The sequence below is a fragment of the Schistocerca gregaria genome, chromosome 10 (assembly GCF_023897955.1).
Source record: "Schistocerca gregaria isolate iqSchGreg1 chromosome 10, iqSchGreg1.2, whole genome shotgun sequence".
NCBI lineage: Eukaryota > Metazoa > Arthropoda > Insecta > Orthoptera > Acrididae > Schistocerca > Schistocerca gregaria.
In genome coordinates, this window is record NC_064929.1 from 65742014 (window position 1) to 65759335 (window position 17322).

At 41.7% G+C, this 17322-nt stretch overlaps 1 protein-coding gene across 2 annotated transcripts in view; it reads right to left on the minus strand.

Annotated features, from left to right (window-relative positions):
* The window catches only part of LOC126293499 (sperm-associated antigen 1), a 154575-nt gene that overhangs the window by 94444 nt on the left and 42809 nt on the right, over window positions 1–17322 (minus strand). For both annotated transcript variants that reach the window (XM_049986748.1, XM_049986749.1), the window contains exons 4-5: window positions 7981–8221; window positions 4386–4547 (exon numbers count right to left, since the gene is read on the minus strand). In XM_049986748.1, coding sequence (XP_049842705.1) covers window positions 4386–4547; window positions 7981–8221 — 403 coding nt within the window. The remainder of the gene's footprint in view (window positions 1–4385; window positions 4548–7980; window positions 8222–17322) is intronic.

The following is a 17322-nucleotide window of genomic DNA, read 5'->3' on the forward strand; positions in this document are numbered from 1 at the left end:
CAACTCCCAGTTTAGGATTTTCTTATTACTTCTCACTTCATTCAATGACTTACTAATGTGAAAACCATTTTGTTCCACCCTGTCCAGACTCTACATTAAAGGAAACTCCCCATCTGACTGACTACGTAAGTAAGTTACAAAATCTTAAGACAACAAAGCCACACCATCTAAAATAAGACCATGCCTAGGAAACCACAGTAACATTCTAACCAACCTTAGGTTACTGTTTCAATATTTACAAACATTCATCCATTTTGGCATTTTATTTCCAGTAACAATAGATAACAGAGCTGATGAAAGTACTGTAAAGACAAACAGTGCATTGTGAAAGCAGTTTATAACATCTTGATACTAAGCAAACCACTGCCACCAACAACAAAACTGAAAAGGATAAAATGAGTTCTTCAGTGGTACTGTATCAGGTAGACAACAACATGAACAACCAAATGATCCATTACCTATAATAAGAGGGAAACACACTGATGGCGGTTTAGCATGAGATCTGGCTATCTCATACAGTTTTTAATGTAACAGCTGATACAAGAGATTAGTGAATAATCTGATACATTCATATTTTTTGACACCAATGTTCATCATATCAGGTTTTTGGCAATAACATACAATTCTGAGTTGACAATAGAAACTTTTGGATTTTACTTTGAGGATTTCGTTTCATTCTCCAATTACTTAGCATAATCATTAAAATTAACAATGTCTGTTAAACACACTTATGTATTCACTGTTTGCGTCACATAAATTTTCAAGGTTTGGTAAACTGTGATCTTTATATGAAAGGCACCATTAATTCCACATTTTACTAAATGTTAAATAAGTACATTCATATGGGCAACTGTTGAAGCTCAATACTAATGAAATAACCCATGATATCCCAAAAAAATTAAGACTAATACTATAAATTAAAACTGTTGTAATATTAATACTATTCTGTCAAGAAATTTATCAATTTATGAGGAAAAAAAACAAGCTGATAAGTGACCAACAATGTAACAAACAACATAAAATGTGTGTGAAAAATTGAAATTAACTGAGACCATTCACCAAATAGTACACAAAAATGAATGAAAACATGCTAGCTTTTAGACAAATCATTTCACACGCAAGAGCTCTCTCTCTCTCTCTCTCTCTCTCTCTCTCTCTCTCTCTCTCTCTCCCCCCCCCCCCCCACACACACACACACACACACACACACACACACACACACACGCACACGCACGCACACACGCACGCACGCACGCACGCACGCACACACGCACACACGCACACACACACACACACGGATAAGAATATGACACACAAGCACTGTACAGTGAGTTTGTGAGGCATATAATGACGACGATGTAGTAGTGTGGGGGATGGGTTGACAGGACAAATGGAGAGGGATCTGTTGTGTAGATGGTGTGTGTGCAGCGGGTTATCAGTGATCAAACCAGTGGGATTATGGGAGTGAAGGATATGTTGCGAAGATAAATCTAGGGCGGGGGGGGGGGGGGGGGGGGAGGGGGAGGAGGAGGAAACAATCACATAGGTTGTGTAGCAGCCACTGAACTCTCACACAATGTACTACTGGGTGGTCAAAACTGTTCTCAGCCATAGTTCAGCAGAGGCCATTCATTTCACAGCTGGATGGTGGTCATGCTCACACAAAAAGCTGTGTAGAAATTGCAGCAGAGCAGGACATGACATATCTGCGATAATAGGAGGCCCTGCCTCTGTTGGGATAGCATAAGACTGTAACAAGACTAGAGTACAAAGTGCTGGGTGGGTGAATCAGACAGGTCTTGTACCTGGGTCTTTGATAGGCATATGACCCATAAGCAAGAGGGTTGCCATAGCAATAGGCCAGGATGATGTGCAGGTTCACTGGGACGCAGAAAATCACTTTATCAGGTGTTGTTGAGTATCCCTCCCTTCCAGGCACGATGACATGAGGGTCTTTCAGTAAGTAATGCAACACTTTTTCCCAGCAATTTCAACTGAAAAACGAGGAATTTGTTGTTGGGCATTGTGGAATAGTCCTACTTCATCCACTATAGTTTCATGAAATACCAAAATGTGGCAGCACTGTTTTGCCTTCAAAATAGCGACTGTAACAGGGGTGCGTTCCAAGCAGAGAGCTGTAATTGAGTTTCTTTTGGCAGAAAACCAGAGCATTGCAGGCATTCATGGGTGCTTGAAAAATGTCTACAGAGACCTAAAAGTGAACAAAAGCACAGTGCGTCACTGGGTGAGGCAACTGTCATAAAAACAAGGTCATGCACGCCTGTGGCATCTCGCATCTTCTGCATGCAGGCTGTCCACACACAGCTGTAACTCCTGCAATAGTGGATTTGTCACCACAAAACTGCAAACCAACTTCTTCTTTATAAAACTGTAGAATGCAAGAGGGGCTCACAAAACTTAACTTGACTGGTCTGGAGGAGGAGGAGGAGGAGGAGGAGGAGGAGGAGGAGGAGGAAATTAGTATTTACTGTTCCATCGACAACAAAGTCATTACAGTTGGAGCAGAGGCTCCAGAGGATGCAGAGGGAAATCTGCTGTGTCCTTTCAAAAGAAGTAGTCTGGCATTCACCTGTAGCGATTTAGGAAAATCACCTGGACTGTTCTTCCTCAGCCAACCTAAAGCCCATATCTTGTGCCTTCCCATTTCCACCTGTTTGCCCCAGTGATTGATGCACTCTGTAGAAAGCAGTAAATGGATAACGGTGAGGTTATTGACGCTGTAAGACCTTAGCTCCAGCATCGACCAGTAGTGTGGTAATGTGCGGTGGCAGAAAGTAGCTACATTGAACAGAGATTATGTCGAAAAATAGGGTTTTGAAGCCAAAAGAGTGACAAATGATGTGATGTACTGAAATCCTGAATAAAACCAACCAACCCCCAGAAAAAAATGTGTTGCATTACTTACTCAATGCTCCTCATAGCTAGTCAATGCCCAGGCAAAGACCACTGTTCAGTTACTCTAATTCGTGGTGATACTGGGTGGCAAGGGGGGGGCACTCCTTTTTAGCTGACTCTTGGGGAACGTGGGTGGATTAGAGATGCGTGAGGATATGGCATGGGAAATCTTTGCATGTTAGGTTTGGAAGATCAGAGATTGCAGTTCAGGATGTAGTCTGTGGCGAGGGGTTGTGCTGCTGGGTGGGTAGGTGGAGGGAGAGAGGCAGGAAGTGAGAGGAGGGGTTGGGAAGGAGCAATTGGTGGAAGAGAGGGAGGCAGGCAGTGTGCAGGACAGGAATCCATTGGTCTGTACAGCAGGTGAATGGGACTGAAAAGGGACACTGGCATCAGAGCTAGTGATTTTGGGCTGCAAAAATGACAATCACGTGTAGGCACCTTCTTGTGTGTGTGTGTGTGTGTGTGTGTGTGTGTGTGTGTGTGTGTGTGTGTGTGTGTGTGTGTGTGTGTGTGTGTGTTGAGATAGATATAATAAACAATGTTGATGGTTTTAGGTCAGCAACCAGCCACAAATTTACTTTCAGTTCTTTTATTCAAAGGGTACCGTTACCGGTTTTCGAATCATTGTGATTCATCTTCAGACGGTTTACACGCTTTCTTTATGACATGTGGTGTGTTTTTTACAGATTAATTGTCCTAAAATATAAATAATACATAATTATAAGTATGCCATACACAGATGGTTGCGTTACAGGTTTTCATTGCACGTGACTTAAGTGAAATGTCGGTTTGGTGTGTTTGTTTCCATAACATTCATCCAACCGATGTGAATACATTCCCACTGCATTCTTATTGTTGCATACATATATTTTTCTCACTAAACACTTTAGATTTGTCACCGAAAAGATTTCTACCATGCACCACATGTTTTGATACATACAAAGAGCTTACAAACATATAAGTCTCAAAGATGCTATGATATATTGTTACATTTGAAGATGTCATATGTTTGGAAAGAATCATATATGCACTTATGCAACTGAAGTGCCTTTTACACTAGTACAGAGACATTGATTTTTTGATACTGTTACATTAATTATAAAGTAGTGGTGTTCTTTTTTTTACTGTATAGGTAAAATAGTACATTATTTAACTATATTTTGCATCATGAGAATTATAGTAACATATAAATTTGCTACTTGATCTGCAGATAGGCATACTAATATTATTTGCTTTGGAGGGTGGAAAATAATTTTTGGAAACTTTTCAGGAAAGGGATGTTAGCTAACTCTGTTTGTTCATTAAGGATATAGTCTGAGGTGCTGTTTTTGTCGTGGTTGGTTGCTGTCCTAACACCATCAACATTTGTCTTCAAATAACAGCCACGGTCTCCATCATGTCACCATATGACAAAATTGCAATAAACAATGTTCTGGACATACACTTCAGCATATGCCACAACTACTTACTTGCTATGGCCCTATTGTTGTAGGCGACAGGTGTCGGGAGAATCTGAATTGAGGCAGAGTAGTGCTTGATGGCGTTACTGTAATCGGCCACTTTGAAGAAATCATTGCCTTTATCCTTCTCTCTAGTGGCTAACAGCTCCCGCTCTGTCGGTGTCAAGTTTGCTGCGACATAAATCGGGGCACAAGTCACAGAAGATATATTTGGCTGCAATGATACTTCAAATTAATGCTATTGGCTCAATCACATCAGCAAACAATTTTTTTACTTCTCAGTGGACACCAAACCTTAAAAATTATTGAATAAAGGAAGCCCTTTTCCATGTAAGCTGTATTTATTTAGACCATTGTTTCAAGCAGACATTCGCAAGAAAGAAGCAACTTATTTACAAGATGTGCGACCGATCCCATGTGTTTGGAAATCTGTGTTCTTGACAGTCTGATGGTCATATTGTGCAATTAAGTGCTTTGTCTATTTGGATTTACACACGTTATAATGTTCGCTTCTCCACTTTGTCCAACACTAAAGGTTGTATCAAAAACTGAACACACAACATTCCCACCCTGCACATGTAATGAAACTGCATTTTCACTATTTAGAAAATAATATGATACACTTGTTTAATATGCAGTGCAATCTAATAAAATTTTTATTTATTTATTTTTATTTTATGTCTATATTTATTACAGTTAAACCAAGCACACACATGTATCAATGTGAAATATACATGGAGGAGAAAAATTGTGTCACGAAGTTTTAACCCTGGATAGCTGATGCCAGTAGGAACCAAAATCACTAATGTTGTGTAGGTTGACAATGCACCATTTTTAAACTATGGAAACTTGGTGCTGTGCACTCTGATTGGCCACAGGATTGCCCTGTTGCCGTTTGTTGGTTGACAGGCAGTGCTATGGTTATTGGTTCACAAATACAAACTTCCCTTGCCCCGTCACTGCCCCAACATGATACACACACATCTCTAATAGGTCTTGCTGTTTGTCTCCACCTCACATCATTCACACGTAAGCTTCGCTTCGGAGCACACACATGTCATCTGTGATTTAGTCATGCAGTAAGCATGGCGGCACAGTATTTGTTTGAAGGATGGCGAGATATAGTTTTTGCTTACAGACTAGCCGACAGTAATGCACATGAAGCTCGACGGCTGTATGAGGAATAGTACACAGCAAGACACCACCCACAACTACAAATGTTTACAGAAATTCACTGGCGACTTGGCAAAACAGGCTCATCAGCAGGATATTGTGGTGATGCTGGAAGACCTCAAACAATATGGGATGCTGCATTTGGAGAGACGACTCAAGGAAGCGTCTACAACAAGTACTCGTGCAGTTGGCTATGACACGGGGGTCACTCATCGGTTAATCTGGGAACATTTTGAGGGATGACTGCCACCATCCATTTAGATTCCACCCCGTCCAAGAACTAAATCATGTGGCGGACCATGAACAGAGACTAGGATTTTGCCGGTGGTTTCTACAATGTGTTACACGAGTGCACCTTCCATCGGGATGGCATTTACAACCGTTTAAACATTCATTCATTGCATGGCAAGTGGAAATTCTAACATCACATATGTCCACGGACACCAGGAATGATTTTCACTCACCATTTGGGCAGGCATTGTGGGGAACCATCTGACTAGGCTGGTCTGTAAGTTCTTGACTTACCGGCGCAAACAACCTTCACTTTTTGCAAGAAGCTCTACCCGGCCTGCTGGAAGATGTTTCCTGAACATATGGCAATGCATGTAGTTGCAGCACGATGAGGCGCCCACACAACAGTCATGCTGTGTGCAGATATTTAAATGAACTCTTTGATGACCAGGTAATTGCAGAGGTGCTCATCGGACATGGCCTCCACGATAACCAGACCTCATGCCACTGGACTTTTTTCAACAGGGATTCTTCAAGGTTCTTGTTGACCCACCCAGATGCGAATCACCCAGAAATGAACAGGATTTAAGGGATCACTTTCAACATGCCGCCAATTACATCAGGGCAATACCAGGAATCTTTGAAAGAGTTTGGCAAAACACCATTCAATGTTATCAAGCTTGTGTCGCATCAGAGGGTCCCCAGTTCGAGCATTTGCTTTAAATAAACAATGTCTTTGCTACAACATGGCCGTTTCAGGGCCGACACTATTTGTTAAAGACTTTCTGTATGCAAACTAACAGCTGTTGATGAGTTTGTCCCTGGTACATCTTTTCATGAAATTACAATGGATGTGTCAGGACCCTGGCATATTTGCCGCCAGGCCCCCACAGTGGAAGGCTGGCACGCTACCATCTAGCATGTGGCCCACCTTCGATACACTGCAATCTCCAGCAGGCAAAGCATTTGTAGTCACGCATTGTCCAGAGCATCCGAAAACAGGGGAATACCGCAGATAATCTGAGTGCATGGCACCAAGTTTCCACAGTTTAAAACTACGTTACGCTGCAGAAGGGCATGAATATGAGGAAGGAGTCATCATTGGTGATGAGTGATGGGCACACCACCACACACCCAAAACAGAGCAAGCCTCTACGAAGTGGAAATATGCTGGGTCTCCAGTACAAAAAAATTCAAACTGACTGAATCTACTAGGAAAGTGCTGTGACAGTGTTCTGAATTATGCATGGTGTATTACTAGTGGACTCTGCTGAACATGAGGCCACTTTGAACACTGCAACTAACATTAAAACTTTGGTTAAGTTGTGTCATGCCCTGTTTGACAGAAATGACAACTCTAATACTGACACTGTCAAGCTTCTTCGTGACAATGTTCAACCCCACCTTGCTGCTCCTGTTTATGAGAAAATTGCTAAACTTTCGTAGGAGGGGCCCCAGCATCCACTACACCATCCGAACCTTGCATGTTTGGACTTTTTTTCTGTTCAGTCCAATGAGGAAATTCCTAGACGGCTAACATTTTATGACAGATAAGGAAGTGAAAATCAGAAGTCCATAGGCGGCTATACTCCAACCAAATGGACTTCAACAAACAGGGCATATTGAAACTGATACCACGACGGGAGAAACGTGTTGAGAACACTGTTGATTACGTAGAAAAGTAGGCGAATTACCCGAGTTCATTTCAGATCTTTTTTTTTTTGTTGCCTATTAAACATTTTAATAATAAAATTATTGTGCGTTACTTTCTGATCTTCCATCATGAAATCTGGGAAGTAAACTAAGCAGCTCAAACAAACACGAAAAAATTTAGTACAGTGTACTCCCCATTATTTGTGTGTGGATTATTCATGCATACAAAAAAATGCCACACACACACCCAGGGACCAAAAGCCCAAGATGTGGGCTGCTAGGGGCAACCATGGATCGTAAGACAGACCAGCAGCAGAATATAACTGTGCTGAGCTGTGCCCCAGCACGCACAGACATTGGCCACCGACACTACTACCCATTAAGTAGACACCATCCCAAATACACATTTGAAAATATGTCAATCCTTCATAATTTATTAGTTGTGCATCATCTCTTCCCCACATTTTCGTGAATAACCAGGAGGATACTGTACTTCCTTTTTTTACAGGACACTGACAGCTTTACAAGAGAGAGCCCGGGGACAAACCTGGTATCACCATCTCAGCATTTCCCTTCCCTGCTTTCTTCATTTCGTCCTGCAGGCGCTGCACCTGCAGCTGCTCCTCCCGCCGCTTCCTCTCCCTCTCCTCTTGCTGCTGCTGCTCCTCTATCTCCATCAACGTCAACTCCTTGTCTGCATCGTACTTCTCCCAGGCCGAGTAGTCTCGCGGCACCGGACTGCGCTTCGCTGGAGGTACTTGCTGTCCAGTTTTAGACTGTGTCGTGGCCTGTGGGAAAACCAAAGATAATAGAATGCAATGAACACACGCATTAAAGTTAGCAATCTGCTGTAGCATCTTTTATTATATTCTAAGCTCTAATATAACAAGGCTCCCAAGGAAAGAAAAAACTATACAGCAAAGGCTGTCATGGCTAGTATTTACTGTATTTAGCAAAGAATACTATAAGCCTGAATATAAGAACCCCCCCCCCCCCTTTTTTAAGAGGTTCCTAGAGAAAAACTTATTTTTTAACATATTCTGGCTAGTCAAAATGACAAACTTTTAATGACAATGTATCTGTCTAAAAAATTAGCATTACACCTATGCTAACTTATGCTATTTATTGATTGTCAACATTTTGATAATTAAAGAAGAAACCAAAATAAAACAAAAAGAAAATGTTTACATTAAATTTCATCTTCACTGGTGCCTTTGTTTAGCCTGTCATCTGTGGTACCACTGTTTTTCATAACAACAACAACCACCACCACCACCATCCCTAATAGAGAGTTGTGAAACTTGTATCTCCATTGTTACACATATTTGGGTGTGTTTTCCAAATATTTTAACACAAAGCCGATTTCGTATCTATACTGATGTGAGAATGTTACAACGCCTTTTACTACAAAAACATATCGCCAGCTTGCCGCTCTCTTACTGGCTGTGTAGAAACAGCAGCTGAGACACTCCTATCGTTTGCATCATAGCTCACAGTGAGTACCGACAACACTGTTGCATTAAGCACGTGAGTACACCACTGGCCGCAGTCTAGACTTTTAGCATCTCCTGCAGAAATGTATGATATCGTTGAGTATCAGACCAATTTTAAAGTCAATTCGATTCTGAATAGAAAAGGATACAGGCAAACAGTTTAAACATGATGGTGGTGGTTGTTGTTGCTGTCTTCAGTCCCGAGACTGGTTTGATGCAGCTCTCCATGCTACTCTATCCTGTGCAAGATTCTGCATATCCCAGTACTTACTGCAACCTACATCCTTATGTATCTGCTTAGTGTATTCATCTCTTGGTCTCCCTCTACGATTTTTACCCTCCACGCTGCCCTCCAATGTTAAATTGGTGATCCCTCAATGTCTCAGAACATGCCCTACCAACCGATCCCTTCTTCTAGTCAAGTTGTGCCACAAACTTCTCTTCTTCCCAATCCTATTCAATACCTCCTCATTAGTTATGTGATCTACCCATCTAATCTTCAGCATTCTTCTGTAGCACCACATTTCAAAAGCTTCTATTCTCTTCTTGTCCAAACTATTTATCGTCCATGTTTCACTTCCATACATGGCTACACTCCATACAAATACTTGCAGAAACGACTTCCTGACGCTTAAATCTGTAGTCGATGTTAACAAATTTCTCTTCTTCAGAAAAGCTTTCCTTGCCATTGCCAGTCTACATTTTATATCCTCTCTACTTCGACCATCATCATTTATTTTGCTCCTCAAATAGCAAAACTCCTTTACTACTTTAAGTGTCTCATTTCCTAATCTAATTCCCTCAGCATCACCCAACTTAATTCGGCTACATTCCATTATCCTCATTTTGCTTTTGTTAATTTTTCCATCTTATATCCTCCTTTCAAGACACTGTCCATTCCGATCAACTGCTCTTCCAAGTCCTTTGCTGTCTCTGGCAGAATTGCAATGTCATCAGCGAACCTCAACATTTTTATTTCTTCTCCAAGGATTTTAATACCTACTCCAAATTTTTCTTTTGTTTCCTTTACTGCTTGCTCAATATACAGATTGAATAACATCGGGGAGAGACTACAACCCTGTCTAACTCCCTCCCCAACCACTGCTTCTCTTTCATGTCCCTTGACTCATAACTGCCATCTGGTTTCTGTACAAATTGTACATAGCCTTTCGCTCCCTGTATTTTACCCCTGCCATATTTAGAATTTGAATGAGAGTATTCTAGTCAACATTGTCGAAAGCCTTCTTCAAGTCTACAAATGCTAGAAACATAGGTTTGCCTTTCCTTAATCTTTCTTCTAAGATAATTCGTAGGGTCAATATTGCCTCACGTGTCCCGACATTTCTACAGAATTCAAACTGATCTTCACCGAGGTCAGCTTCTACCAGTTTTTCCATTCATCTGTAAAGAATCTGTGTTAGTATTTTGCAGCCATGACTTATTAAACTGATCGTTCGGTAATTTTCACATCTGTCAACACCTCCTTTCTTTGGGATTGGAATTATTATATTCTTCTTGAAGTCTGAGGCTATTTCGCTTGTCTCATACATCTTGCTCACCAGATGGTAGAGTTTTGTCAGGACTGGTTCTCCCAAGGCCGTCAGTAGTTCCAATGGAACGTTGTCTACTCCGGGGGTCTTGTTTCGACTCAGGTCTTTCAGTGCTCTGTCAAACTCTTTGCGCAGTATTGTATCTCCCATTTCATCTTCATCTACATACTCTTCAATTTCCATAATATTGTCCTCAAGTACATCGCCCTTGTATAGACCCTCTATATACTCCTTACAACTTTCTGATTTCCCTTCTTTGCTTAGAACTGGGTTCCCATCTGAGCTCTTGATATTCATACAAGTGGTTCTCTTTTCTCCAAACGTCTCTTTAATTTTCCTGTAGGCGGTATCTATCTTATCCCTAGTGAGATGTGCCTCTACAGCCTTACATTTGTCCTCTAGCCATCCATGCTTAGCCATTTTGCACTTCCTGTCAATCTCATGGTAGATGTTCATAAAAAGCCAAAGTACGCAGTATGGACCCCATGGTTGGCAGCGAGACGAAATTTGTTGCCTGCTCACCACTCCTCTCCCCACACTCTTTACACTTCTCAGCTAAGGAGGTATCACTGTCGCCCGCAGTTTCTGGCAATGGTGCCGCTGTGGCCATCGCAGCTTTGGTGTCTCCCTCTGTTGGAAAAGGGAAAAGGTTGCCTGTTCACATGCATTTAAGGGTCAGAGTCAGTCCGAGTCTGTCAGTCTGGGTGAGTCTGGTCAGTTGGTCAGCCAAGTTAGTTTGGGTCTGTCTCGCATCCGCATTGGTGAGGCGGTTAGTGTGTCTATCGTCCTGAGTGCTAGTATGTGTTAGGCCACCAGTCTACTCGAGTTTGCTCAGGCAATGGTCATATGGAAGTTGGATTGATCAATTGGTCGGTTGCGCACTGAGACACGAGATGACTTGTCCGTCTGGAGCATCGGCGCATGTGAGGTCACCACATGAGTCCAGTGGGCCGCGCCGTATAGTGAGGCATAGTGGCTTCGTGGCCAACACAAGAGCAACAGGTTTCAACCCACGACACCGGTCTGGCCAGGGCGAGCTGCGATGCCGTGAGAAGGGAGATCAACGCGCCTTTGTGCGTCTGTTGAAGCGGCTGGCAGTAGACTGTTCAGGATGGGGTGCTACGCCAGGTCTTCACCAGAAATCGCAGTTTATTAGAAGTTAAGTGACTGGAGATATGTTGTTTCTTTTACTTGTTAAATTCTACTTGTTTTCTTGGTCAGTCTCTCGTCCCCCGCTTGCTTGTCGGACTCTTGTCCGCATTTGTTAGGCAGTTAGTGTCTGTTGTTCTGTCTGTCGGTCTGCCATATATTAATAGCTGCCTATGTCATGTTTGTCGGATTTGATGTTAACGAATTTCTTGTTTAAAGGCTTGCCTATCATCTTGTGAGGTGGTATATGTGTAATGTAGAGCATGTTGAACTTTTTATGCAAGTCTGCATTTTATGGGTTTTATTTAAATAATCATTTTAGATTATAAGGTTGCCACCCTTCCACCGTAAGATTCCTTAAAAAACAGTGTACTCTTTCAGGGGTTGTTTGTGAGCGGTCATGACAACGGCCGTGTTGAAAAAGAGCAGCCAAGCTTCTCAGCCTGCAGGCTCCTACTGTTAATATTGTTCTTTTGCCTTTGAATAAAATTTTAACTTGATATTTCGAGGGCGCTTTTCTGCTTATAATTTTAAATCTGTTTTTGAAAAAGCTTTTAGGAATAAAATTCACATTTGTTAAAAGTAATTTTCCTTCAGTTACTTCCTGGCAACTACTTCCATGCTCACTTAGTGTGATTAAATGTGTTAATGTTCTTGATGCATCACTGGTAAATAAAGTAAATTCTGTAAGAAAAGATTTTGAAGGTAAAATTCATTATTCACTTCTGTTCATTGTGATAGCCTTATGCCACCTTACAGGGAGGGTCTGTATGTCCGCAAAGTACCACTCTACTGGCTACCTTCGAATGTCTTGCTGCTTCAATAACCTCGCCATCATCCACATTCTGCTTCTCGTGGGGAGCACCCTTCACTGGACCAAACAGATGGAAGTCAGAAGATGCGAGATCTGGGCTGTATGGTGGATGAAGAAGACCAGTCCAATGAACGTTTGTGAGCTCCTCTTGTATGTACAGGCTTATGTGAGGCCTTGCATTGTCATGGCAAAGAAATTTGTTTCCAATTTGAACAGTTCTCAGGTATCCAACCGGGTAGTGTCGTAATTTCTCCACAATATTTCGGCAGACATACACGGCGCCCTATATATACTAGCCGAGAGGAACAGCACAGCATTCGTCAGGAACCACCTGAAGATGGCAGCGTGTACGTCTGCTGAAATATTGTGGAGAAATTACGACACTACCCGGTCGGATACCCGAGAACTGTTCAAATTGGAAATATGCCGGGAAAACTTCAGATCGCAATTTTGTTTCCAATTTTGTCGCAATGAATATGCAGAAGTCATTTCTTCCATTTCCTGAGAGCAGCACAACACAATTCAGAGTTGATTGTTGTGCCACGAGTGAGTGCATCAAACGGAATAACCCCTTAAGAGTCTCAGAAGACAGCCACCACAACTATCGGCCGAGGTAGTGGCTTCGAACTTTTTCTTCAGAGGGCAAGTGATGCAGTGCCACTCCAGGGTTTCTGGTTTGATGTGATGAACCCACGTTTCATCACCTGTAACAATGTTCGAAAAACAATTTTCACTATCAACCTCTTAACGTGCAAGCAATTCTGCACAGATGGCCCTTCGCTGCTCTTTCTGGTCTTCTGTCAAGCAGTGACAAACCCAGTGGTCACACACTTTTGAGTGGCACAACTGGTGGACAAGTGTGTCAGCATTACCAGAGACATCCAGTTGTGCAGCAAGGTTTGTGTTTGTGATTTGTCGATCACCTCAAATGAGAGCGTCCCCGTGTTCCAACATTGCAGGATTCACAGCTGTGTGTGGTAGGTCGTCACATGGCAGACTGGACAGGTCTGTGCGACCTTGTTGCAATGATGACAGATGCTTTGCCCAACAACTAACTGTGCTTTTATTCATTGCCAGTGTCCGTACGCTTTCTGCAAGCACGTACGAGTATCTGTGACACCCTTGTTTTCTGCCAAAATTAACTCAATGACAGCCCTCTGCTCGGACTGCACCTCAGTTACGAAAGCCATTTCGAAGGCTACGTACAGCGCTGCCACCCATCGAAACTTCACGTAACTATGGGGGCTGAAGTGGGAATATTCTAAGATGTCCCACGTAAAATTCTGCGGTTTTTAAATCAAACTATGGCCAAAAAAACAGAGGTGTTGCATAACTTATGAATGCCACTCGTATTTCTGGTAACTTCATAGTTTCAAACAGAAGTAAAAATGTTAAAGGATTCTATAGAACGAAAAGTGTGACATAAAATGGAGAGAGCGATGAGCTGCCCCCTGCCTTCCACTAATGAAGGCTGCAGCCTTGGGAACTGTTTTCTCGTCACTTAAGTAGTTAGTTTCAACCCAGGTGGGCTTTCCGTACTTTTCATGCACGTGCCCGAGTTTGGATGGATGCAGGCTATCGGCAGGATTTTAATTTAATGGTGTGTGACGAGGGCCTACCGTCTGGTAGACTGACCGCCTGGTGCAAGTCTTTCGGTTTGACGCCACGTCGGCGACTTGCACGTCGATGGGGATAAAATTATGATGATTAGGACAACACAACACCCAGTCCCTGAGTGGAGAAAATCTCAGACCCAGCCGGGTATTGAACCCAGGCCTTTAGGATTGACAGTCTGTCGCACTGACCACTCAGCTACTGGGAGCGGACACCTGCAGGATGAGGTGACAAGAGTAGTCTTTCTAGATGTTGCAACACCTGCTGGTCAGCCAGTTACAGTGTGCCACTGCTATCCCAGATCTGCAATGTGCAGCAGACCGTGGAACCTCAAGGATCATGACAACAGTGATGACATCGCGATAAAGGAAGTCAGCATTCGTTAATTAAATCTTACGAAGAAAAAATTTGATGCCATTTCACAGAAGTTGGTTTTTTCTTGAGTGACACTTCAGATGGCATGGAAGAAGACATACTGGCGACAGAGTCTATAGCTATAAAATTACCCCGTCACTTTGCCAGTGAATTGCAGCACATAAAACTGCAAAAATTTTAATAAACAATGGTGACTGAAAATTTCCTCACAGAACCAACTTCCACACACACAACACAGAACACTTCAAAATTTGTCAGAAATATTACAAAAAAAAAACTGGAAAAGCAATTACATGTCTTATTAAAATATAGTAATTCCTGATTGTTTTGCAACATAAGTGTATTTAACAAACTAAAATGATGAATTTTTCTTAACTGTGGTTAGAAAATCTGTGCTCATATTCTATTACATATATTACAATGCTTTCCAATATCACTGCAATAATTTTTTTTGTAGCTGTAGTTAAGTTAAAATTCTGTTGTAGACAACACATGCACAGCTTAATTAAGAATATACAAATACTTCGGCAGCTGCACCCACAGAAGTGGTGCAGGGTCTGGGTAGTGCAAGTTTAGTTCATGCTAGGAGCAGTTATGCTGCACAAGATCAGATTCACATGCATATGTTAAAATTATCTAGGGTTTATGAAAATTTTGTGAGGAAACTTTGATGATTATTAAATGGCGCATCAAATCTCATTTTAAGCTCACTTATTTTTTGGAATAGAATAAATTCCAAACTACAAAACACAGGACTTGGATACTGCAGCAAGCAAATATTTTAATTATCATGGTCAACAACTGGACATGCCACATGAGCAGACTATAAAGTACTGCTTCATTCTACACCCACAATATGCTCAAGTCATGTTCTGCTTTGTAACCTCATTGAAGCAAAAACAATTCAGATGAACATTCTTCATCGAATTAACAGCAGGGGAGTGTTACAACAGGCATTGGGCCACGGTCTAAGGCAGGCCTGTTTCTCTGCCTAACAATTCATCTCCTAATGCCTATCGTAATGAAACTGGTCTGCCTGCATCATTCTCTACGTATCAGGTGTAATTCCTGATACAAGATGTTTTATCACACATTTTCAGTTATAATAAATTTTGTAATTGTTCCTTATAAAAAAAGGTCTTGATTATTTTGATGAATGTAAATGTCAGAGAGTATGTAAGCAATGAGAAATTTAATAATCTTTGACCAATGTGTTGTTATCTTTGCATTTAACAAGCTATGGGCTATCAGTGTGTGAAGAAATGAGCTCCTGTGGAGTAGGTTATTGAGAGAGGTTGGGCGAGTATTGCCCATTGTGTTTAAACAACAATGCTCAAAAGCATCTTTTAAAATTATGAAACACAAGAAAAAGCGTTGCTTAAAATTTGTGACAAGATTTCAATATGACTTGCTATGTCCTCCCTACCAAAATGTCCTCAACCCAGTCACAAATTGCACTTGATTCCCCCATATGATCATACCTCTGAGAATAAGCGCAGGTGTGATAATGACTCAAATGCTTTCCAGAAATCAAAAAAAACACTGCCTCTATGCGACTGCCTTGATTCAAACTTTCAATATGTTGGGAGAAAAGGCCAAGTTTGGTTTCACATGACTGATGTTTTTGGAATCTATCCTGGTTGATATGTAGATTCTGTTCAAGACACCTTGTTATGTTTGAGCAAAGAATGTGTTCTAAGATTCTGCAAGAAATGAATGTTAAGGATATTGGACAGTAGTATTGTAGACCACTTCGACTACCCTACGACATCTTCCAACCACCGGGCACGGTTTTCTGTTCAAGGGATTGATAACAGATAATAGTTAACGGAGGGGCTAACTCGGCTGCAAATTAAGTATAGAATGTGATAGTGGGGCTTTATTCAGTTTTAACGATTTCAGTTGCCACTGACACTAACATTTATTTCAATCATCTATTCAATGGCTAAAGGATTAAATTGGGGCAGTTCTCCTGGCTTTTCCTTTGTAAAAGAATGTTTGGAAATGCTTTGCTACACTCACTCAATTTCAGTTCCTGCCTCGTCCTTGAATGACTAACTGCGATGACACTAAACAACCTTTACATACAACCAGAATTTCTTTGGGTTTTGTGAAAGATCATCTGACACTATCCTACTACAGCAGCTATTGAAAACTTCAGACATGATCAAATGTAAACAGTAACTAGTAAAAGAAGCATCAATACTTACGCAAACGATCATAAAAGCAATTGCCATCTGAGCTACAAAGATAAATTGACAGTGGCAGTGTCAGTAGCAAACAATATCCTGAGACCAGGGACTGAAATTAAATTCTCTGGTGCTGTAGTTTTATCAAGGTCAAAGTGGTGCTATGCCAGGATGTACAGGAAGCCAAAGAAATTCAAAAGCACTTTTACAACTTTAGCCGAAAAGGCAGAGAATTTAAGTTAGATAAGTTATCAGCATCAGTGCTAAATGAAGCAAATACACTGCTGCTATAGTCCAATTCTTTTATCTTGGTGGCTCGTGCATGGCTGCCCAGGCGCGGGAGATTGCTGTGTTGCCAGTTGCATGCGCCAAGAGAAGCAGCACCATAGTATATTATAGTTTGCAAACTTGCGTTTAGGGGGGAGGGCACAGTTTATGAAGTAAAGCTACCACGGCCACATTAACCCTTTCACTGCTCCAGAGAAGTGCTCCCCGCATTCCGCGCTGTGCACGATTTTGTCATCACTGCACTGCTCGCCTGTGCAGACACATGGTGTTCCGACTACTTTGACGAACTTATCATTCGATTTCACAAAAACTACTTAGCCCAAAAATGTGATTTTTATACATCTTTGGAATGGTACCTTCCCGCCATAAATGACTTAATTTTGTTTCGATGTTCAAGGCAGCTATTGTGCAGCATTA